This window comes from Bos grunniens, chromosome 5 (assembly GCF_055505025.1).
Source record: "Bos grunniens cultivar Pamir isolate PY7600 chromosome 5, Bosgru_T2T1.0, whole genome shotgun sequence".
Lineage (NCBI taxonomy): Eukaryota > Metazoa > Chordata > Mammalia > Artiodactyla > Bovidae > Bos > Bos grunniens.
Window position 1 is genome coordinate 71,565,425 of NC_141169.1, and position 25,418 is coordinate 71,590,842.

Sequence of the window (25,418 nt, forward strand, 5' to 3'; positions counted from 1 at the left end):
CCTGTAAAGCAGGAGACTTGGGTTCCACCCGAGTCAGGAAGATCCCCTGGAGGAGGGAATGGCTACCCACTCCAATATCCTTGCCTATAGAATGCCATGGACAGAGGGGCCTGGCAGGCTAGAGTCCATAGGGTCACAAAGAGTCGGACACGACTGAAGCCACTGAGCACGCCACACACACACACACACACACACAGATGAAAAACTTACTAAAAGCCAGCCACTTATACTCAAACATGGGTCTTTATGACCACAAGTCCACACTTCTTTTTTATTGAATGAAAGATTCTTTAAATTCTTTAGTGCTTTACCATTTTCAACAGATCCATGCACATGATTTCATATAACTCCATAATAACCCTTTTATTTTCCCTACCCCTATCTTTGCCCTCCCCTGTTCCCTCTGCCCATTGGTAATCGCTAGCTTGTTCTCTATATCTGTGAGTCTACTTCTTTTTTGTTTTATTCACTAGAGTATTTTTCAGATTTCACATACCCTGCAGTATATGTCTTTGTCTAGCTTATTTCACTCAAGTCTACACTCTCAACTACTGTTGCAGAGAGAGAAGAGGCTGCTATAGCTGCTGACAGTGATGTTGAGATTAGCTAATAATTATTGATAAGGGCTGTAATGGAGTTACATAGGCAACTCTTTAAAGAAGCAAAAGCAAAGAAAGAGGCTTGTTTTATAGGACAGGAAGATAGGAAGAATGTTCTTACTAAGGTGGTGCCATTTGAGATGGGCTTTGAAGGATCCATAGGAGTACAGTAGGGGCTGGTGGAGCATTCACTACAGAGGGAAGAGCGTGAGTAAAGACAGTGTATTTAAGAAACCATAACTCGTTCTCTGGGAGTGAGGGGGGAGGTAATCAAGGAAGATGGCAGCTAATAAGACTGGACAGAGAGCAGCGCTCCTTCTTTCTGATGCTGATGGGAGCTGCTTCTGAAAAATGACCCAGGCAACAGAGTTTTCTGCATGAGAAACTGAGACTGTCACTGGGCAGACAAAGTGAGGGACTTTTGGGAGCAGTTTCAACAGGAGGTGATGAACAATTTTACCAGAGTAAGAATAGTGGGAAGGAAGAAGGGACAGAATCAAAGCTTCCGCCTCTAAAAGTCTGCAGTATTACTTAGGGACATACCATAGTAAATACACATCTTGAAATATCACCTTATCTTCCTGAGCTGGTCCTTGGCTTGTTTGTGCTTATACCCACCTATTTTGTATTGTAAGAACTACCTTCCCCAAATTCCCTTACCTTCCAGCTTCTTGATGGGTTTGGCCAATGGGATGCACTGGCAGAAGATGGAGGCAGGAGGAGGGGCAAGTCCAGGGTTTTTCTGCCCCTCTCTGCCTGCTATGGGTGGTGTTCCTGGCAGCAGCTATGTCTCATTCATGAGCCCAGATCCTGCTGGGCTGCCCCTCCCAACATGGAGCTACCTCTCCTGCTCGGCCTCCATTGTGGCTCTAGATCTTGCCACATGGCTTGGCTTCAGGTCTCTGATATCATCATCTTCTCTCTGTCCCTCCATCCTGGACATAGCACAGGCTTCTTGCTACTGCTACTTCCTCCCTTGTCTCCTTTCTGTTCCATTCAGTGCCTTAGCTCTCCCATCCCCTCTGGAACTTGCATTAGATTCCTTCAGATTGAAACTCCTACAGTATTTTTGTTTCCTGGCTAGACTCCCCACTTAAAGCAGAATTTCCTAATGGACAGGCACTGTATCTGTCCATTTTTAGAATTCCACAAGGAGGAAGATAGAATTACTCAGAAAATACTTGATTGATTCCGGGCCTTGGATCCCACTAGTAATCCTCATTAGCTCACTGATGTGGGATCTGAAAAGAGAAGACACAGAAGAAAGGGGAATGAATTTTAATTCCTTCTTCTACATGCTTAGCTTGAATTATAGTATAATTTCCACCCATTCATTCATTCAATCAACAAGCATGTATTGAGTGCCTAGCAAGTGCTGGGGATATAGCAGTGATCCTTTCCTTGGGGAGTTTACATTTTAGTAGAGGACTTTGATGATGCTAGAAAAGACCCTGATGCTGTGAAAGATTGAGGGCAGGAAGAGAATGGGGTGATAGAAGGTGAGATGGCTGGATGGCATCACCAATTCAATGGTCATGAGTTTGAGCAAACTCCAGGAGATGGTGAAGGACAGGGGAGCCTGGCATGCTGCAGTCCATGGGGTTGCAAAGAGTTGGACAAGACTTAAGAACTGAACAGCAACAATTAATGCACCAACAAGCCACTGAGGAGAAGGGGCTGGCTCATTTTTTTTCACTTCATTTTTTTCACAGAGTCACTGCCTGGTGATACCCTATCAGATAATCTGGTGAGGAGATGGAGACTTACAGGTGGAAAATAACAATAATGGTAGTATCATTTGAGGGGCAGATTCTGTGCTAAGACATCTATCCAACCAATCCAACAAGCATTTCTTGGGTACACTATGTGCTGGGTGATATGGTTTACAGAGCCAGCAAGACAAATAGGTCCACACACTCTTGGATCATATCGTCTAATTGGGATGAAAGACATTAAGCAAACTAAAATTAGGGTACATGCTCTGACAGAGACGTATATGTGGTATGAGAGCTGATAATAGGGGAACTTGACCTAGCCTAGGGGTACTGGTGGTCCCCTAAGTCTTCTCCAAGGAAGTCAAGTTTTGGCTAAGCCTTGAAAGTCCAGGGGGTTGGGTGGTAGAAAGTGTTCTGGAGAAGTTTTCATCTGTTATCTCATTTAAGCCGCACATCAGAGGGTCCAGAAACTCAAGCAACTGTTTTCTGTTCTCTACTGCTCTCTCAGTGCTTGTCACCAACATCCTCAGCTTTTAACTGACCAGACTGCTTGCAAATAATGAACTTGGAGAGAACAGCTCCTCCAGAGTCTATCAATCAAATAAATTGTCCTCCTATGGAATAACACTCCCAGAGGAGCAGAAGCTACATTCATGGTAGCCATTATGATTGTTTACAAATATTCCAGTTCCCTTTCTGAGTACATGTGAGATTATGCTTTGAAGTTCTTTTAAGTTAGATACAGTTGTATGAATGGCATTAGCCAGTGAAATATGAGTGTATAACTTCCAGGTGAAAACTTTAAAAGTCAGAGTGTTGTTCTTTTGTTCTCACTCCTTTTCCTGCCTCATAAATTTTGAAAGCATGTGCAGTGATGGTACTTCCAAGAGCCTGGGCCCCTAAGTGAACACTACAAGTAGTGTAGTTAACCTATCAACCCATGTTGCACATTGGACCTAAACAAGAAAGAAAGCATTGCTGTTTTAGGCTGTTGAAATTTGGGAATTGTTTGTTACTGAAGCATTATCTAGCATAACCTGACTGATACAAGATTGTTTGTGTATTTTCTTTTCCTCTTCTCAGTGATGAGTAACCAGTTGCTCTAAACTAGATAAGCCAAACACATTACATACCTGAAAATTTGACATAAGCATTATTTCCCAGTTTTGCAGCTAGAAGTCAAGAACAATCACAGATAGGGCTGCAACTGGGCTTTGTTCAGAGGACAGACTAACTATAATATGCAAACTTTACCCCACTCACCCAACAATGTCACCCGGCTCCTAAGGAACAACAGAGAGAGGTTTATGGAGCTGGGAAAAGGGAAGACCTTTGGCTTGGGAATGCCATTTACAGCTCTTTATAAAATCTCTGGGTTCTGATGGGGATAGGGCAAGTTGTTTCTGCATGATTGTGGCCCTTCTTTCCTTTTCATAGTTAATCTTATAGGCCTACTAATTTTTTTTATTTCAGGGAGGCAAGGCATATTGGACAACTATGGTCTTAAAATGTTTCAGAATTGAGCCTGACGCCGAGCGAGCTGAACGGCCTCAGCTGCTAGTGGAGCGGCAGCGGCGCCTTCCCTTCCCCCCCGGAGACCACCAGATCACCTCTCCCCACGGCCTCGCCATGGCGACCTACGGACAGAACTGCGCGCGGCCAATGTGTATTCCTCCATCATATGCTGACCTTGGCAAAGCTGCCAGAGATATATTCAACAAAGGATTTGGTTTTGGGTTGGTGAAACTGGATGTGAAAACAAAGTCGTGCAGCGGCATGCAATTCTCAACATCTGGTTCATCTAATACAGACACTGGTAAAGTTACTGGGACCTTGGAGACCAAATATAAATGGTGAGTATGGTCTGACTTTCACAGAAAAGTGGAACACTGATAACACTCTGGGAACAGAAATCGCTATTGAAGACCAGATTTGCCAAGGTTTGAAACTGACATTTGATACCACCTTTTCACCAAACACAGGAAAGGAAAGTGGTAAAATCAAGTCTTCTTACAAGAGGGAATGTATAAACCTTGGTTGTGATGTTGACTTTGATTTTGCTGGACCTGCAATCCATGGTTCGGCTGTCTTCGGTTATGAGGGCTGGCTTGCTGGGTACCAGATGACCTTTGACAGTGCCAAATCAAAGCTGACAAGGAATAACTTTGCAGTGGGCTACAGGACTGGGGACTTCCAGCTACACACTAATGTCAATGATGGTACAGAATTTGGAGGATCAATTTATCAGAAAGTATGTGAAGATCTTGACACTTCAGTAAACCTTGCTTGGACATCAGGAACCAACTGCACTCGCTTTGGAATTGCAGCTAAATATCAATTGGATCCCACTGCTTCCATTTCTGCAAAAGTCAACAACTCTAGTTTAATTGGAGTGGGCTATACTCAGACTCTGAGGCCTGGTGTGAAGCTTACACTGTCTGCCCTGGTAGACGGGAAGAGCATTAATGCTGGAGGCCACAAACTTGGGCTTGCCCTGGAATTGGAGGCTTAATTCAGTGAAAGAAACCTCTGGCAATGGGTATTAGAAGATTTGGCCTTAATATATTTCCAGTGTGACCAGCAGGCTTCCCCCACCCCACCCCCCGAAGGTGATCAAAACAAAGGATGATCTAAACAAGAGCTGTATTTTAAATATTTAGACAGTTACTTGTTAGCTGGTTTCTAGTTCAATTGGTTGTCTATCTAGTTACCAATACTGCAGTCATGCAGTCACCTATACATTATTTAAATGTATTTAACTGTTAAATGCACTACCCACCAATTCCCAAAACAATGAATTTCACCTTTTTCTCAAGCGCACGTGGAACCTTCTCCAGGATAGATCACATCCTGGGCCATAAACCTAGCCTTGGTAAATTCAAAAAAATAGAAATCATTCCAAGCATTTTTTCTGACCACAATGCAGTAAGATTAGATCTCAATTACAGGAGAAAAACTATTAAAAATTCCAACATATGGAGGCTGAACAACACGCTGCTGAATAACCAACAAATCACAGAAGAAATCAAAAAAGAAATCAAAATTTGCATAGAAACGAATGAAAATGAAAACACAACAACCCAAAACCTGTGGGACACGGTAAAAGCAGTCCTAAGGGGAAAGTTCATAGCAATACAGGCACACCTCAAGAAACAAGAAAAAAGTCAAATAAATAACCTAACTCTACACCTAAAGCAACTAGAAATGGAAGAAATGAAGAACCCCAGGGTTAGTAGAAGGAAAGAAATCTTAAAAATTAGGGCAGAAATAAATGCAAAAGAAACAAAAGAGACCATAGCAAAAATCAACAAAACCAAAAGCTGGTTCTTTGAAAGGATAAATAAAATTGACAAACCATTAGCCAGACTCATCAAGAAACAAAGGGAGAAAAATCAAATCAACAAAATTAGAAACGAAAATGGAGAGATCACAACAGACAACACAGAAATACAAAGGATCATAAGAGACTACTATCAACAATTATATGCCAATAAAATGGACAACGTGGAAGAAATGGACAAATTCTTAGAAAAGTACAACTTTCCAAAACTGGACCAGGAAGAAATAGAAAATCTTAACAGACCCATCACAAGCACGGAAATTGAAACTGTAATCAAAAATCTTCCAGCAAACAAAAGCCCCAGTCCAGACGGCTTCACAGCTGAATTCTACCAAAAATTTAGAGAAGAGCTAACACCTATCCTGCTCAAACTCTTCCAGAAAATTGCAGAGGAAGGTAAACTTCCAAACTCATTCTATGAGGCCACCATCACCCTAATACCAAAACCTAACAAAGATCCCACAAAAAAAGAAAACTACAGGCCAATATCACTGATGAACATAGATGCAAAAATCCTTAACAAAATTCTAGCAATCAGAATCCAACAACACATTAAAAAGATCATACACCATGACCAAGTGGGCTTTATCCCAGGGATGCAAGGATTCTTCAATATCCGCAAATCAATCAATGTAATACACCACATTAACAAATTGAAAAATAAAAACCATATGATTATCTCAATAGATGCAGAGAAAGCCTTTGACAAAATTCAACATCCATTTATGATAAAAACTCTCCAGAAAGCAGGAATAGAAGGAACATACCTCAACATAATAAAAGCTATATATGACAAACCCACAGCAAACATTATCCTCAATGGGGAAAAATTGAAAGCATTTCCTCTAAAGTCAGGAACAAGACAAGGGTGCCCACTTTCACCATTACTATTCAACATAGTTTTGGAAGTTTTGGCCACAGCAATCAGAGCAGAAAAAGAAATAAAAGGAATCCAAATTGGAAAAGAAGAAGTAAAACTCTCACTATTTGCAGATGACATGATCCTCTACATAGAAAACCCTAAAGATTCCACCAGAAAATTACTAGAAATAATCAATGAATATAGTAAAGTTGCAGGATATAAAATCAACACACAGAAATCCCTTGCATTCCTATACACTAATAATGAGAAAACAGAAAGAGAAATTAAGGAAACAATTCCATTCACCATTGCAACGGAAAGAATAAAATACTTAGGAATATATCTACCTAAAGAAACTAAAGACCTATATATAGAAAACTATAAAACACTGGTGAAAGAAATCAAAGAGGACACTAATAGATGGAGAAATATACCATGTTCATGGATTGGAAGAATCAATATAGTGAAAATGAGTATACTACCCAAAGCAATTTATAGATTCAACGCAATCCCTATCAAGCTACCAACAGTATTCTTCACAGAGCTAGAACAAATAATTTCACAATTTGTATGGAAATACAAAAAACCTCGAATAGCCAAAGCCATCTTGAAAAAGAAGAATGGAACTGGAGGAATCAACCTACCTGACTTCAGGCTCTACTACAAAGCCACAGTTATCAAGACAGTATGGTACTGGCACAAAGACAGAAATATTGATCAATGGAATAAAATAGAAAGCCCAGAGATAAATCCACGCACATATGGACACCTTATCTTTGGCAAAGGAGGCAAGAATATACAATGGATTAAAGACAATCTCTTTAACAAGTGGTGCTGGGAAATCTGGTCAACCACTTGTAAAAGAATGAAACTAGACCACTTTCTAACACCATACACAAAAATAAACTCAAAATGGATTAAAGATCTAAACATAAGACCAGAAACTATAAAACTCCTAGAGGAGAAAATAGGCAAAACACTCTCCGACATACATCACAGCAGGATCCTCTATGACCCACCTCCCAGAATATTGGAAATAAAAGCAAAAATAAACAAATGGGACCTAATTAACCTTAAAAGCTTCTGCTCAAAGGAAACTATTAGCAAGGTGAAAAGACAGCCTTCAGAATGGGAGAAAATAATAGCAAATGAAACAACCGACAAACAACTAATCTCAAAAATATACAAGCAACTCCTACAGCTCAACTCCAGAAAAATAAATGACCCAATCAAAAAATGGGCCAAAGAACTAAACAGACATTTCTCCAAAGAAGACATACAGATGGCTAACAAACACATGAAAAGATGCTCAACATCACTCATTATCAGAGAAATGCAAATCAAAACCACTATGAGGTACCATTTCACACCAGTCAGAATGGCTGCGATCCAAAAGTCTACAAATAATAAATGCTGGAGAGGGTGTGGAGAAAAGGGAACCCTCTTACACTGTTGGTGGGAATGCAAACTAGTACAGCCACTATGGAGAACAGTGTGGAGATTCCTTAAAAAACTGGAAATAGAACTGCCTTATGATCCAGCAATCCCACTGCTGGGCATACACACTGAGGAAACCAGAAGGGAAAGAGACACGTGTACCCCAATGCTCATCGCAGCACTGTTTATAATAGCCAGGACATGGAAGCAACCTAGATGTCCATCAGCAGATGAATGGATAAGAAAGCTGTGGTACATATGCACAATGGAGTATTACTCAGCCATTAAAAAGAATACATTTGAATCAGTTCTAATGAGGTGGATGAAACTGGAGCCTATTATACAGAGTGAAGTAAGCCAGAAGGAAAAACATAAATACAGTATACTAACGCATATATATGGAATTTAGAAAGATGGTAACAATAACCCAGTGTACGAGACAGCAAAAGAGACACTGATGTATAGAACAGTCTTTTGGACTCTGTGGGAGAGGGAGAGGGTGGGAAGATTTGGGAGAATGGCATTGAAACATGTAAAATATCATGTAAGAAACGAGTTGCCAGTCCAGGTTCGATGCACGATACTGGATGCTTGAGGCTAGTGCACTGGGACGACCCAGAGAGATGGTATGGGGAGGGAGGAGGGAGGAGGGTTCAGGATGGGGAACACATGTATACCTGTGGCGGATTCATTTTGATATTTGGCAAAACTAATACAATTATGTAAAGTTTAAAAATAAAATAAAATTAGGAGTTAAAAAAAAAAATGTTTCAGAATTAAGTCCAAACTCCTCAAAATGCCCTCTGGGCCTTTATGCTGGTGGGTGCCTCCCTCCTCCACCTCATCTTACAAATTCCTTCCTCTACTTCTCAGCTAGGCAGCGATGACCTTCTGCCAGTTCCTCCAAACAACTCAGTTTTCTTTTGATCCCGTACCCTTGTATGTGGTGTTTCTGCTTTGGGGGGATATTTCCCCTATTTGGTAAGTTCCTACTCATCCTTGAAGTCTGACCATCCAAGTCTCTTCTTCCAGAAAGCCATCTCTGACCACCCACCTTGGGCTAGGGTCCCCTTCTTCAGGTCTCCCCTGGCACACACAGTCCTGTGGCACTGATTCAGAAAGTGGACTTTGGAGTTGAAATGTCTGGGTTAAAATTCTGTGTCCACATTTTACAGCCCTTCAACTTTGGGTAAATTGCTCAGCTTCTTTGCACCTCAGTTTTCTCATCAATAAAGTGGGGATGCTGACGGGGTAGGTACATGTAAAATGCTTAAAACAGTTGTCTGGCACAAAGTCCGTTCTCAGAAAGTGTTAGGGTTTGTAATGATTATCATATTAATGTACAATTCTGACAACTACATGTGGAATCTTTAGATCAGTGAACCCCAGATATAGTATATCAATTGAATATGAATAATGTTTATCCACATGCATGCAGCTCTACCCATTTGTCAAAGGCTGCATGACCCTAAGACATGAAGAATCAATGCTGAGAGGGCCATGATTGCCCTGGGATCTGCTCTCAGAGCTGCCTCATATTAACAGGTGCATCTACAGCTCTTGCTGAAAAGTTACTTCTTTAAAGTTCTTTGCATTATGTGACCTATTCCCACTCGACAAATGAGCAAGCCATTATGTTGACTGTGATTCTTTCTTTCAGGAGAAAGTTCAGAAGAAGTAGGCATATATGTCCGTTTCTGATGTGGAGCTTCTCTTGTGGCTCAGCTGCAAGGAATCCACCTGCAATGCGGGAGACCTGGGTTTGATCCCTGGGTTGAGAAGGTCCTCTGGAGAAGGGAAAGGCTACCCACTCCAGTATTCTGGCCTGGAGAATGCCATGGACTGTATAGTCCATGGGGTCGCAAAGAGTCAGACACGACTGAGCGACTTTCACTTCACACTGATGTGGAGCAGATTGAAATTGGGGTGGACTCATCAATAGTCTTCTACCTAATGACAGAGTCTTCCACTCACAAAGACACACACAGCAAAGGGATCATTGCTGACCTTTATACACATTCACTATGTCCCCAAGAAATAGCTGATGTTTGCCAGGGGCTCGCTCAGAAATAGTGCAGTGAAACATACACAGTCTGTTAATTCATGTGTGTAATTCTTGAACTTCCCTATCTGGAAACTCGCTGCACTTGCAGCTCTTATTAATGTCTCTGTTTCCACTAGAAGCTCAACAAGGGTAGTACTCAGAAGGAAAGCTGAGTCCTTATTGCCCCCAGTGACAAGCACTGTGCCTGACCCATAATAGAAGTAACCAACACTAGTTGAGCATTTACAGTGCGGGCCAGACAGTGTTCTAATGACCTCATTTAGTCCTCACAGTCAACCTATCGAGGTATTGTTATTATCCCCAATTAAAGACAAAGAATAGAGGCCTGGTGAGGCACAGAGAGGCTAAAGAACTTGTTCAAGATTACATGGGTAGAAAGCAATGAAGCCAGGCTTCCAAACCAAATGGCCTTGTTTGTTCCTACCCAGTAGATGCATAGAAAGCATGTGATAAAGCTCTCAACACGTGTGACCCCAGCTGAACGAGGCTGGTTCACATTATGGTTGTTGGGTTGGTTGCTATGCTTGCTGCTTGGTTTCCAGAATGCTGAAGAATGAAAGATTATATTAATACTTTGATTGACAGCTAGGCTTCAGAATAACGGGCAGAAAATTATTTAATTTTCTTTGGAAAACAGCTTTCTGGCTTTGGTAAAATGATACCTGTTTATTGTAAACACTTCAGAAGTATAAACAGAAACTTTTTTAAAAATCAAAAAACAAAAGAAGAAGGAAACACCAGGAATGGAACTAGAATCAATAAAACTCCTTTTAAAAAATCTTCAAAAATCCAATAAACTAGTTATAGCTATTATTTCCAACCTTTCAGGCAAGTTTACATATTTATATACATATTTAGCTCTATATAAAACATTTTACATAAATGGGATCATATTAAATATGCAATTCTAAGACCTATTTTCAAAAATTTCTTCACTCCCCAATATGCTATGGAAAGAAAGATCATTATTCTTCAAGACCTCTAAATATTTCCCTATCTGAATTAATATAATTATTTCATCAGGCCCTATTGAAAGACATTTAGGTTGTTTCCCCAAGTCCTCTGTTAAAACAGCATTACAAAGAACATCCTGTATATTTTTGGAAAATTCACAAGAATCACCTTAGATAATATCAGAAGATATGATTTCTGAGAAACCACAGGGAGTACACATTGACATTTTGATACATATCGACAGACTGCCCTCCCAAAATATCGCCCCAGTTTAGGTCCCATCACGACACCCATTCATCACGACTGACTTTATAAATCTTTGCTAATCTGATAGGCAAAATAACCCCAGTAATTTAATTTCTGTTTTTTTTTTTTTTAAGATATTGATTTATTTGGCTGTGCTGGGCGGGTCTTAGTTACAGCATGTGGGATCTTTTTTAGTTGCAACATGTCAATCCTTAAGAGAAATCTAGATCCCTGAACCAGGGAATCAACATGCACCCCCTGTATTGGGAGCATGGAATCTTAGCCACTGGACCACCAGGGAAGTCCCTAAAAAATCTTTAATGTATGTTCATTGTTGATCTGCATTTCTCCAAGGATAACATAGATATCAATAACACTTCTAGCTTTGACGAAGAGTTATTTATGTACAAAGAGGTTCATCCCCGCATTACTTATCCCAGTTAGAAAACAGAAAAACAACCAAATGGGGGAATCAACCCACCAGTTAAGGTATAAACATATGTCGGAATATTTTGTAGTTACACAAAAAAGAATATTTTGAATGAATATTTACTAGCATGGGGAAATGATTATAATATCAAGCTGGTGGAAATTTCTTAAGGAAAAATCAAAATGCAAAATTACAGAACAATTCCAACTCTGTCAAAATACATCTGTTAAAAGCAAAAGATGAGGAAAAAATAGATATGAAGGAAACACAAGTCATTAGTGTTGATTTCTGTGAGATGGAATTTGGAAAGATTTGAACTTTCTTTAGACTTTTTTTTTGCAGATGCTGACTTTTCTGATAGTATGGGACTAATACTGAACATTTGGTTGCTGTGTTTATTTTTCTCAGTGCTTAGGGTGGTGTGCCCTCAGTACTTAACATTATCATTAATGATCTATTCCAGTAAACTAAATAGACATATGCTTTGGTTTATGCCTAATCACAAGGAACATGCTCATTAGTACTGAACCATGTTGCGGGCAAAATCCCAGCTTTCAAGGAGTGTGTCTTCTGGAAGGTGAGAGGAGGCATATGAGTATCTACAGTGTAACAGGCAGCAGTAGGTTCACTAAGATATGGCTAAGCCTCCTAGACAAGGTGACATTTCAGCCCAGCCTTGAAGCCTCATTTGGATTTTATATGTAACATTTGTCATTTTTTTTACTCTATAAGTAATGTGTTTATTGCAGAAAAGTAGGGAAACGAAGAAGATAATAACATTGTACATAGGGTAATTATCACATGTGAAACACTGTGTTAAATCCTATGTATGGAGAAATCTCATTTAACCCCTAGTTGCCCCAAAAGATGGGTGTGATTATTTGTGCATTCCACAGGCAAGGAAAGACAGAATAAAATAAATTGATGAGTCAATTCAGGGTACCTGATTGGAAAATTGGCATAGGCATTAATGGAACCCAAGTTGACCTGGTGCCATAGGAAAAAAATAAATAAATGTGAAGCCTATTGTTTCCATCTCTTTTCTTCCCTGTGCATGAGCTCTTCTTGGGTTCTTGCTGCCTACATTCTGAGTGGTCATCACTCAAGCAGTATCTGCACATAGGTGGAAACACTTCCCTGGTGGCTCAGATGGTAAAGCGCCTGCCTACAATGCGGAAGACCTGGGTTCGATCCCTGGGTCGGGAAGATCTCCTGGAGAAGGAAATGGCAACCCACTCCAGTACTCTTGCCTGGAAAATTCCATGGATGGAGGAGCCTTGTAGGCTACAGTCCATGGGGTCGCAAAGAGTCGGACACGACTGAGCAACTTCAATGTCAATGTCATGTCAAAGGCATACAAGTGGATGAGCTCACCAGGGAAACATGCAGAGGAGAAGAGAAAGGGCTCTGAGAACCAGTCCCAAACAACAGAGATGGATGCATCTTCCTAAATCAGGGCTGCATAGACAGGAGGCAGCGTCAGGAAAAACTTTGCTGTGGTAGTACTCTTGGAGCTGAATCTTAGAGGATGAGGCTTGCCAGATTCAGAAGAGGAAGACAAGTGTCCTTGAGCAGAGTGAGCAAAAGAAAGAACCTCTGCAAAGACTTATCAGATGCAAGGGACAACATGTTAAGTTGGAAAATCAGCAAGTGATTTCAGTATGGTTAGAATAAAGGTGTGTGTGTATGTGTATGTGTGTCTTTGTGTCTGTATGTTCATGTGTGTGCAGATATCTGTGTGGGTGTGTGAGTGCATCATGTGTCTATGTGACTGAATATGTTTTCAGGAGGCTAGGGTGATGACAGAGAGCCTAGAGGACAAAGCAGTTTTCAGATCATTGAAGACTGTGTATCCTTGTAGTCAATGGTATGTGAAAAAATACATATAGGGAAAGTTTTATTATGAGGAATTGGTTCATGTAATAGTGCAGAATGAGAAGTCTCATGATCTGACATTTGCAAGCTTGGAGGCCCAGGGAAGCTGCTGGTATAATTCAGTCCAAGTCCAAAGACCTGAGAACCAGGGGAGCAGGTAATGTAAATCCCAGCCTAAGGGCTGAAGGAGATGAAATGTCCCAGCTCAGGGAGGTGGAGGTTGGGGAGTAATGAATTCTTCCTTTCTCTACCTTTTGTTTTACTCAGTCCCTTTGCAGACTGGATGATGCTCAGCCACAATGGTTGAAGGACAGGGAAGCCTAGCATGCTGCAGTCCATGGGATCGCAAAGAGTTGGACACAACTGAGTGACTGAACAACAACCACCCCAGTGGAGAGAGTAGTTTACTGAGTCCATCAATTCAAATGCTAATCCCACCTGGAAACATTCTCGAAGAAATACCCAGAACAGTGTTTAATCTGGGCACCTGTGGCTCACGCAAGCTGACACATAAAATTAACTATCACAATCTCTTTTAAAAGGTTTGGAATATTATGGGAAAAGTCTGAGAACAGAATGAGATTGGCTGAAGGCCAGCTAGCCAATATAAACTTTATTTATCTGCAAGGCAAATGAGAGCCTTTGAATTTACTACAAGACAGGAAGATGAGATGAGATAAGATGAGATCTTATAAGATAAGATGAGAACTGGGATTTTGGAAGATTCTTGGACTTGATGGTTTGGTGAAGAAGAGGCAGGAGAGAAGGAGACCAGTTGGTAGAATATTGTAATAGTCAACAGAAAGAGATGATGGGCATAGATATTAGGATGGTAGCTACAGGGTAATGGTCATTTGTTAGGGTGAAGGGTCATTTATTAGGGTGAAGGGATGAGTAATGGTAGATTTGGGCTGACAGAGATGAGAGACATCAGACAATCGACTGGGTTATCTGGGAAAATCCATAATTGAACCAGCAATTCAAAAGCATGTCCTTCCTTCACCAATGTACAACAAATATTGCCTCCTCTGTGTCAAGCCTGTGCGTGGGGAATCTGTAGTTCAGTGTGGAATCTAACCAGTAACCAGACTGCAGCAACCTAGTGTTACAAGGGCCCAGAAATCAACAGCCTCAGAAGTGGCGGAGGCGTTGAAACACCCAAGACAGTACCGAGTGTTAAAAAGACACCAGGCCCCAAATGGAATCCCAGATGGCACTAGTGGTAAAAACAAACAAACAAAACCCCACCTTCCAATGCATGTAGACATAAGAGACACAGGTTCAATTCCTGGGTTGGGAAGATCCCCTGGAGGAGGGCACAGCAACCCATTCCAGTATTCTTGCCTAGAGTATCTCATGGACAAAGGGCCTGGTGGGCTACTGTCCATAGTGTGCAAAGAGTCAGATACAACTGAAGCGACTTAGCGCATGCTAAGCTCCACCTGGCTCTTCCAGAAATGGAATCTTAAACTAGTCAATCAGGAATCACTTGAGAGCAATAGTTAAGTAATCTACCTTCTAGACCCCCTGCCATCCCCGAAAGGAAAGCAACCTAGCAATAACCAACCTTCTCTTTTGCCTGGTGTAACTTCCTTGTTCCCTCTCCATTCTGTCTATGTAAGTCTTTCATTTCCTACAGCTCCTCCAAGCTCCTTTCCATCTGCTACATGCAAAACTGCCAGATTTGCAAATGGTTGAATAAAGCCAATAAGAGCTTTAAAATTTACTTGAATTTTGTTTTGTAACATGAAGGATCTGGGCTACCTTCCCTAGAAGGGCATTTTTAAGCTAGAAACTCAGAGCAAGCCAGAGCAGGAGAGTCCCCTACCCTCTGGCAGAGACAGTGGGACTGGTGATCCCCAGGTGAATAAGATTTGGTTTCTGCCCTGGTGGATGGGGACAATTAACAGGACAATGCTATTGGACATAAATGCAATTAAGACATGCATATAGATCACTCTTTAGTTAAAAAAAAAGAAAAAACAACTCGAGCTGTCTGGAACTATACCCACCAGAATGTCAAAGTGAGACTTCCCAGGTGGCTCAGTGGTAAAGAATTTGCCTGCCAACCAGGAGATGCAGGTTTTGTCCTTGGGTTAGGAAGATCCTCTGGAGAAGGGAATGGCAACCCACTCCGGTATTCTTGCCTGGAAAATCCGGTGAACAGAGGAGCCTGGGGGGCTACAGTTCATGGGGTCGAAAAGAGTGCGACAGGGCTTAGCGACTAAACCACAGCAAGCCCTCCATCCAGTCCACCCCCAGGCACTTGAAGGATGGACTCAGGGTCCTCCTGGGTACTAAAGGAATGTAGTTCACGAGCCCTGGTGTCTGTCGGCTAATGTCCAGAGACAGCCTTCCAGCCTTGTCCATTCCTTATCCCTCTGCTTGTCTGGTTTCTTATCTCCACTCTGGCAAACTGGGTCTGAAAGAGGGTAGCATTAATTGTTTTGGGGACCCGAAGGTGGAGGAGGCAGGAGAGGAAGAAAAAACATACTTTGTGTGTACTAGAGAAAGAAAAAGGAAAGTGAAATCCGAAACCCAAGCGCATAAAGCGACCCCAAGCAGACACATTGTGAACCGCTGGGGGGAGCACAACTCGGTGGGTGGGTGGGTCACCTGTCCAACCTACCCAACCTACGCTTCTCCAGGTCTGGTATCAAAGCCGAAGCCTGAAGGGCAGGGACAGCAGGGATAATCATCCTGCTTTTCTAATAATCATCCGCGTTTCTAAGCTCCCACTGCCCCCCACACACACCCACCTCTAGTTCTCAGGCCCCAGCTCACCACTTCCTGCAGCCTCGGTCCCAGGTCGGGGGCGTGCTTGAGGGGCGGGGCTGCGTGGAGCCGAGGAATATATATATATATATATATATATTTATTTAAAGGTAATTAGCATCCTCCAATCCCATTGGCTCTCCGCCGGCCCTGCTTTACATACGCCCGCCCCGCTGGCTGCCCAGGGCTTGCGGGGTTCGGCAGGGTTTGCAGCCGCCGCGGTCGCTGCTGCTCTTCCGTGCCGGGCGGGCGAACACGGAGTGAACCCCGGCCCGGGAACCGGGAACCGGGGAGCCGAGAGCCAAGAGCCAGCTGCCGGCGGAGCTGCTGCCGCGGCGGCATCTGAGTAAATTTCCGTCCTACGAACACCGAGGCCGGCGTCCAGCGGCTTCTGCGCCCAGCCCGGCCCAGTAGGGAGAGGATCAGACACTTTTATTTTATTTTGGAAGAAAGGGGCGAGTCCGGCGTGAGCCTCTACCCCGGCCTGGCTCGCTCCTTAGCGCGCCCCAGATCCGGCCTGGGCTCTGGAAGATGACTCCCTGGTGTGCCCTGTGGATTCCAGCGGCGACGGCTCGGGGAGGCATCCGAAAGTAGTCACACTTGGTAGCAGCGGCTGGTGGAAAAGTGAGCCGAGGCGGCGCTGACTCGGCTCTTCCCGCGCCCCGGCGCCCGCTGCTCCTCGCTGCTCCTTCCCCTTGGCTTCCCGGCGGCATGAAGTGGCGCAGCGATGGCCAGGAGAGGTAAGAAGCCGGTGGTGCGGACGCTGGAGGATCTAACGCTGGACTCGGGTTATGGTGGCGCGGCGGACTCAGTGCGCTCCTCCAACTTGTCCCTGTGCTGTTCCGACTCGCACCCGGCGTCCCCGTATGGCGGGAGCTGCTGGCCGCCTCTAACTGACTCCATGCACAGCCGGCACAACAGCTTTGACACTGTCAACACTGCCCTGGTGGAAGACTCCGAGGGGCTGGACTGTGCCGGCCAGCACTGCTCGCGGCTGCTGCCGGACCTCGACGAGGTCCCCTGGACCCTCCAGGAGCTGGAGGCGTTGCTCCTGCGCTCACGGGATCCCCGGGCAGGCCCGGTGGCCCCCGGCGGCCTGCCTAAAGACGCACTGGCCAAGCTGTCGACGCTGGTGAGCCGGGCGCTGGTACGCATCGCCAAGGAGGCACAGCGCCTGAGCCTGCGCTTCGCCAAGTGCACCAAGTATGAGATCCAGAGCGCCATGGAGATCGTGCTGTCCTGGGGCCTGGCGGCGCACTGCACGGCGGCCGCGCTGGCCGCGCTGTCCCTCTACAACATGAGCAGTGCCGGTGGCGACCGCCTGGGCCGCGGCAAATCGGCGCGCTGCGGCCTCACCTTCTCTGTGGGCCGCGTGTACCGCTGGATGGTGGACAGCCGCGTGGCGCTGCGCATCCACGAGCACGCAGCCATCTACCTGACGGCCTGCATGGAGAGCCTATTCCGGGACATCTACGCGCGGGTCGTGGCCTCCGGGCTGCCCAGGAGCTGCAGCGGCCTGGGCCCGGGCTCCAGCTCCGGCCCAGGCCAAGGCTCGGGCCCCGGAGCAGCCCCCGCGGCGGATAAGGAGCGGGAGGTCCCCGGAGGGGGAGCGGCGAGCGGCGGCGCCTGCAGCGCAGCCAGCAGCGCCAGCGGAGGCAGCAGCTGTTGCGCCCCGCCGACCGTCGCTGCTGCTGCCGCCGCCGCCGCAGCCCCACCGGCAGCCGCCGCCAACCACCACCACCACCACCACCACGCGCTCCACGAGGCGCCCAAGTTCACCGTGGAGACGCTGGAGTACACGGTCAACAACGACTCCGAGATCTGGGGGCTGCTGCAGCCCTACCAGCACCTCATCTGCGGGAAGAACGCCAGCGGTAAGTGGTCGCGCGGGTGCCGCCCCCTCCCATCCAACGCGTCCAACTCTCTCCTAAGTTGGCCCTTCGGTCCCCTCCCGCGTCCTTTCGGCCGCCCGCTGCTCTTAAACCTCTGAGGGGACCGCCGATCTGAAGACGGCCAGAAACCCCACCTAGTGCCTCCTGCTTTCGGGATGCGCTGCGCGTACTTTACGCGGTTGGTAGCGTCCCAAGCTAGAGAGCTTGCGGTTCCGCCCGCGATTCCGGGTGGAGCGGCGGCTGCCTCCTGCAGGCAGAACACAGCGCCACTTTGGGGGGCGATCATTTGCGCCTAGTATACATTTCTGCCAGAGCCCTGTGGGGTTTTTGTTTTTTGTTTTTGACCTTAAAGATGACAAATACGCGGGCGAAGGAGTTTGGCTCCCTGGGACTCGGGAGGAGACGCTTTTCTCCCTCAGCCGCCCGATTCCGCTTGCTTCCCGGCGCCCTCGGGACGCCGTCGGTGAGCTGGTGAAGGAGACGCCCCGTAGCTGTAAAGGCAGACTGAGAGCTCACTCGGCCTAGAAACAGTCGGGGAAAGGTGTACGTGGTGAGAGGGTGGAACGGGCAATTTTTCTGGGGCAGTTTTTGAGGCCAGAGCTCACAGCTGGTGGGCGCTGCGCAATGGACAACCCCCCTGATGGAGACCTCCCAGCTTTTGCCGCTGTTGGCTGTCTGGGAGCTGCGGCTGTCACCACTTGGCTTAAGGGATCCCGTCAGAATGGGAGTGGGGCGGAGTTCCGGGGAGACTGCCGGTTTAAGAGGTGGTTTCCAGTAGGTTCTGTCATTCCTCTCCGCACCCCCTATTTTGAAGGCCGGAGCTGGGTGGGTTTGAACCTGCAGTTCTGGTGGCGGAGGGGGTGGGGCCGGGGCGTTTGTTTTTGAGAGCTCGAGCTGGCGGTCCTGCCTGTCTGCGAAAGCCGGAGCTAGACACTTCAAAGCTTCAATTTTCCACAGGAAATGGTAGAAGTGTAACTGGAGACTCCAAAAGCGAAATAAAACTTTGTTACATATTCGGCGGTTTGGCTGGAGGCTGCTTGGTTGGAGCTGAAATGCAGTCTTTCTGGGCAGATTTCATTCATGTTGCTGCCTGTCGTTTTCCCCGGGCCTAAGCAGAGATGCAGCGGGCGCGGCCCGGCCTCTGGGGGTGCCAAGTGTGTGCATGGGAGTGTGTGCATATTTGTGAGAGTCTGTGTGCGCGCGTCCGCGCGTGTTTCTGTGGGTGTGCTCAGAAGCAAGCAGCTCCAGCAGAAGCCCTTTGGAAACAGAATCTCCAATTGTCAGTCCCCTCACCTGGCTTTGGTCATCGTTGGGGGAGGGGAAGGAAGAAGCAAAAAGTGTGTGTGTGTGTGCGCGCGCGCGCGCTTGTGGGTGGTGGGGCCAAGTTGGCAACTCCTCCCTGATGCTCATCAAGACTCCTCCCGCATCTTCGCCAAAGCCCCCCCCCCTCTCTGCTGCCTGTTGGAGAGCGAAACCTCTAAAGGGAGGGTACCTGTAAGGCTTCCCATGCAGGTCCACCCGTACCTGTGAAATCCTGATGAGATGGAAACACCTGGGAGAAGGCATTGGTCTTTGTGTGCGTTTCTTCTGGCGGAGAATAAGGATTCACCTGTAAAACCCAGGAGCTTTGGACTGGATAATTTCTGTTTGAAACCCTGCCCCCACAAAAAGTACAGAGAGACTTAATTTTCCTCCCACCGGCGTGAGCCCACCGCCCCTGTTCTTACCTCCCCGCCCCCCAACCCTTACCTGCTGTTCCTACTGGAATCTCCTCCCACTCCCGTTTCCTTTGGGAAGAAAAGGATTCCCCTTTCGACTCCAGTTTGGCTTCCCTGGTGGTTCAGACGTAAAGAATCTGCCTGCAGCGCAGGAGACCCGGGTTGGATCCCTGGGTAGGGAAGATCCCCTGGAGAAGGGAATGGCTACCCATTCCAATATTCTTGCCTGGAGAATTCCATGGACAGAGGAGCCTGCCGGGCTTCAGTGGACTACAGTCCATGGATCACAAAGAGTGGGACAGGACTGAGCCATTTGCACTTTCACTTCACTTGGGAATCTGGGTGCCCTGCTTCACCTCTGAGTTGGCCATTCTCTTGAAGTTGTGACTGTGGGTCATAACTCACTTTGCTTCTCTGGGCCTCAGTCTCCTCTTCTATATAATGAAGGCCTGGATCTGTAATACACTCCCAAGTCCTCTTGTAGCTCTGTCTGTCTGTGTTAGCAGCCTCTATATTTTTTCAAGTTGGTTTTACTTTTATGATCTTTAGCATCTTTTAAAGGCAGTTTTTGTGTTTATCCTTTTTGGAGGAAGTATAATTTGAGGAAGGAGGAGACCACAGAGCTGGTTTGGGGCAGGGTGAATGTGTGGTGGTTGGGGTTTGCTGCCATTGCAGCATTTCCACAGCACAGAGCTTAACTCGTAGGTCTCAGGGCCCCTTCCACCATCTTGTAGTATGAGATATACTGTAATTTCATTGTGATGGCTCCATCTCTTTTCCTTGGGCTTGTTAAAAATGGAAGGAAGCAGTAAGAAATGAGCAATTAATTTTTTAGGTATCTGAAACATACATTAAACATCAAATCTGTTTCTTCAACTATTTTGCATGACATTCTTTCTGATTTGCAAGTCATATTAAGGAGCCCAGGCCGTACATAATCTTTCTCCCCCTTTAACTCAGTAGCATCATTTATTCATTCCTGAATTCATTTGTTCATCAATATTTATTGAGCAGTTACTAATCTAGGCACTGAGCAAGCAGCGGTACAAGCTAATAACAGCTAACGTGCATTCAATACCACTCTGTATATTGACTCATTTACCTCTCAGCATTCGCTTGGAAAGGTACTGCTGTTATCCCCACTAGACAGAGGAGGAAATTGAGGCACAGGAAACATAAATGTCTTGCTCTTTACTGACAGATGAATTCCCTGCCTTCAGGCCATCCTTGCTGCCCTTAATTAACTACGCAGTTGAACTGAGGCCCTTCTTAGCCTGACAATCTTTCTATCTTAATTTATACACCTTTTGTTCCTATCAAACTGTACAGGGCAGAACTGGATTTAAGCTCCTGGTACACAGCTTCTTAGATGCCTGTTGAGTTGAGCAAGCTATTGTATAATATTGTGCAGTGATATCCAGAAACTAACTGTGGAATTCTGAATTCCTTGAATCATCTTTTCAAGTCTTTCTACCTTGGTTGCCCCTTCTTACTGCCATCTCTGTACCTGTCCCCCTTTCTAATTTTCTGCACCTATGACCTGAAGAATCAGGAAATGGATCACATGGGACTTGACTCAGAAAATAAAAGATAATTGGCTGTCAGTGAGGGCTTGCTGGCTCTCAAGAATCACACGTGTGAGCTTAGGGTGTGAACTCTGGTGACTGTTTTACTCTTCAAAGCTGGTTTTTTTCTTTCATTGACTCTCAGCTGTTTAGAGTATGTGGGGAAATAGATAAGACAACTCAGTGAGGGTTGCATTTCAGTAAGGGGTTTAAAATTTGGTTTGATTGATTTTGCTAAAGCTCAATAAAGAACAGACAGAAGTGCTTCACCACACCATTGTCTGTGCAGTCATTTACCTTAAACCCCATCAGAGCTGGCCAGTTCTCACTCATCCCTGAAGACTTGGTTCAAAAACTGTCTTTCTGGAATCTCTGTGAGGCCTTCCTTGATGCAACCCTTTTTCCCTCCCCAAAACCTAGGCCTTCCACAGCCCATTCCCCATCCTGTGGGAATCTTGACCCTGACTTTGCTCTAAGTGACTCCCCATTGCACTGTGGCACTAACAGTTGAGACTGTATCTTTATCATCTTTGTATCTTTCTCCATATCACTCAGCACAGCACCTAACACTCAGTAAATTCTGGGTACTATTTGTTGAATGATCATAACTAGCCCATTACACCTTTGAGATATAAAATTTACCCATCAATTCAGTTCAGTTCAGTTGCTCAGTCATGTCCGACTCTATGTGACCCCATGAATTACAGCACGCCAGGCCTCCCTGTCCATCACCAACTCCCGGAGTTCACTCGTAAAAGCCTGTGAAATCAGGTATCCTGGATTTGAATTTCAAGGCTTACATTTTTCTAGCTGTGTGTTCTTATGTATCATACCTAATCACTCTGAGCCCAATTTCCTCAGCTGTAAAGTAGAGGTAATAATTATGAGGATTAAATGAAATTATTTGTATAAATATTACAGTCTGGTGCATGACATATTTTAGGGGCCAAAATGATGATGGTAGTCATATAATTCAGGCAGAATGGTATCTGTTATCTTTGTCTTATCCACGTGTTCAATGTGAATGGAACCACCAGGGTGCAGAATTTTATGTGAATCTTCCTTCCTGATATTCAAAGCATCAAATAAGACAGTGCGCCCACCTCAGAGATTAACCTCATGCGCATAGCCTCATTGCGAAGGTCACAAATAGATGGCCTGATCAAAGGAAAGTAGCTCATTTTACTGACTGTATTTCTTTAAAAAAAAAAAAAAAAAGGGGCATCATTAGTGAAGGGGCACCAGGGAGCTTTCTGGGTGATAGAAATATCCTTCTGTTGATAGGGGTGTGGGTTCAGAGGTATGTGCCTTTGTCAAAATGCATTGCATTGTAAACTTAAGATATGTGTGTTTCACTGTATTGCAAATTACACTTCAGTAAAAAAGAAGACATAAAAAGAGCCATAGGCATCCTTGGATGGAATTTTGTTTTAAATGCAGAAAGAATTTGAAGAGAAGATTGCAAGAGGCAGTGTGGTGTGATGAAAGGGAGAAGGGCTTTACACTTAGAAAGGTCTAACCTCAGATTTCAGCTCTGCCACTCTTTAGCAGGTGACTTAATTTTGCTAAATTTGTTTTTCTCATCTGCAGAGTGAGGATTGCAAAACCAAAAAAGACATAAAAAAGGAAGAAAACCCAAACCTACCACATAGGGTGATTAAAAGAATTAGATCAGATGTGTGAAAGCAACTGCCACATAGTAGGCACTCGATAATAGTGGCTTCCTTAAAAAAAAGATTATTCAGACTGGTGATAATAATAATAAGGGGATTTTGAATAGTCTCATTCACTTCTGGGATCCCCAATCACTTTATAAACACTGATTAACATGAGCCCTCACCTCACCAACCCTGGTTTGGTGGGTAAGTTGGTGTTCAGGTCTTTTGCTTTTCTGTTGCTCCATAGATCAAATGCTTACTCAGCTGTTTTCCTGGCCCACCCATCATCCCCCAAATCCACCCCCCCTACCCATCTTCCCTCAGATCTCCCGAGCTGGTTGAGTTATTCCATAGTACAGGGTTGCTGTGCGGGACGAAACCATAAGAAACCCAGCTTTTTGTGAAGAACTGCAAAAGCAATTTCAGCAGCCAGCCATGTCAGTGTCTATGCTCACAGAGCACGTTTTTAATTAACTAACTCAATGTAAATTAAAACTTGAAATTTGGGTCAGCGGAGGGTTGCTTGGTTTTCTATTCAGATTCACCAGTTCAGTGCTGGAGTATTTGTAAGTAGAGTGTTTCCTGAAACACACCATAAAAATAACAACAAAATAAAACAATAGGGGACCAACCTGGAGATCTGGGTTAAGGGGTGGGGTGGCTAATGGCCTTTGAATAGTTAAGAAAGGCCTCTAATTCTGGATCTGTTGTTATTTGTGACCTTGAGCCAGACACCAAACTTACCTATAAAATGGATCTGGCTATCATTTACTGAGAAGTAAATATAAAATAGTAATTGACTTGGGAGTCAGACACACCCATAAGTTTCCCTATTTGTAAAATGGGTTTTGTAATAGTAATAGCTACACTTGTGCAGTGTTTATTATATGCCAAGCACCGTTCGAAGAGTGCTATATGTTATAATTGTTATAGTTACATTAGCTGTTATAAAAAACAACCTCCAAATCTTAGCTTAACACAATAGAAGTTCATTTCTTTCTTTTTTTAAAAAATTTATTTATTTTAATTGAAGGCTAATTACAATATTGTAGTGATTTTTGCCATACATTGACATGAATCAGCCATGGGTGTACATGTGTTCCCCATCCTGAACCCCCCTCCCATTTCCCTCCCCATCCTATCCCTCTGGGTTATCCCAGTGCACCAGCCCTGAGCACCATCTCATGCATCGAACCTGGACTGGTGATCTGTTTCACATATGATAATATACATGTTTCAATGCTATTCTCTCAGATCATCCCACCCTTGCCTTCTCCCACAGAGTCCAAAAGACTGTTCTATACATCTGTGTGTGTTTTGCTGTCTCGCATATAGGGTTGTCGTTACCATCTTTCTGAATTCCATATATATGCGTTAGTATACTGTATTGGTGTTTTTCTTTCTGACTTACTTCACTCTGTATAACAGGCTCCAGTTTCATCACCTCATTAGAACTGATTCAAATGTATTCTTTTTAATGGCTGACTAGTCATTTCTTACTCACTAAAGACTGATTGGGAGAGGAGTGTGGTGGGAGTGAACTGGAGAGTCATTTGAATACCAAGACTGTTGGAGAGAGTGCTTTCTTTACCTTCAACCTGTGGCCTTTAGGGCCTTCTTTGGACATTTATCCAGCCCATAGGTAGAGGAAGGAGAGCGTGGGCATCTTAAGAACGGTGTTATGGGCTAAGCCTGAAAGGAGCCTTCATCATCATATTTGTATATCACTGGCCAGATATGTCACAGGCCCTCTGACCACCAAATATCTCTGTGTTTCCTTCTTTTCAGACACAAAACATGGTTCCCTTCCTCTAAGGGAAGATCCTCATGTTCTATCCAGTCACTACTTTCAACTTGAAGTTCTGGATCTTTGGGTGAATTCCTGTCCTATCCATGGAGTTGAATGTGGCTCCTCATGGTTCAGGGACCCAGGATCCAAAAGAAACTCATTATCTTCCCCTCTGTGCCTGTATCGGACGATAACCCATTAGGAAGAGGCAGCAGTGAGAGATACACAGAAGTCACTGGCCCCTAGTAGTTATGAAATCTGCCAAGCAGACCATGGGTGAGGTTTCCTTGCTTAAGCCCCACTTCTGCTCCTCTCTGAGAGCAATTTCCCGGTTCATTGTTCTTCACACTTGTGGCTCTGTAGGAGGAATATCGTTCCTGATGCTTCTTGGCCACCCTTGAAGTGGGTCTTAGGGAATATGACCTCTTTGAGGCTCTAAATCTAGTAATCTAGTCTTTGCCTTGAACTTTAAGGGGCCCAAGGGTTGTTTTGGGCTTC

The 25,418-nt window shown here is 44.7% G+C and overlaps 1 protein-coding gene, 1 long non-coding RNA gene and 1 pseudogene across 4 annotated transcripts in view; 2 read left to right on the top strand and 1 right to left on the bottom strand.

The window, feature by feature from the left end:
• Positions 1 to 224: 224 nt before the first annotated feature.
• On the bottom strand, positions 225 to 15,945 carry LOC147372386 (uncharacterized). The gene is made up of 2 exons (XR_015164041.1): positions 15,536 to 15,945; positions 225 to 1,840 (listed from the first exon to the last, which is right to left on the bottom strand). It is a non-coding gene; the product is annotated as an uncharacterized LOC147372386 (long non-coding RNA).
• On the top strand, positions 3,812 to 5,733 carry LOC147372387 (non-selective voltage-gated ion channel VDAC2 pseudogene; annotated as a pseudogene). The gene has a single exon (XR_015164039.1). The product of XR_015164039.1 is annotated as a non-selective voltage-gated ion channel VDAC2 pseudogene (transcript).
• A 445-nt stretch (positions 15,946 to 16,390) lies between the features above and the next one.
• The window catches only part of ABTB3 (ankyrin repeat and BTB domain containing 3), a 331,737-nt gene continuing 322,709 nt past the window's right edge, over positions 16,391 to 25,418 (top strand). For both annotated transcript variants that reach the window (XM_086401167.1, XM_086401168.1), the window contains exon 1: positions 16,391 to 18,172. In XM_086401167.1, coding sequence (XP_086257293.1) covers positions 17,026 to 18,172 — 1,147 coding nt within the window. In that variant the 5' untranslated portion in view covers positions 16,391 to 17,025. The remainder of the gene's footprint in view (positions 18,173 to 25,418) is intronic.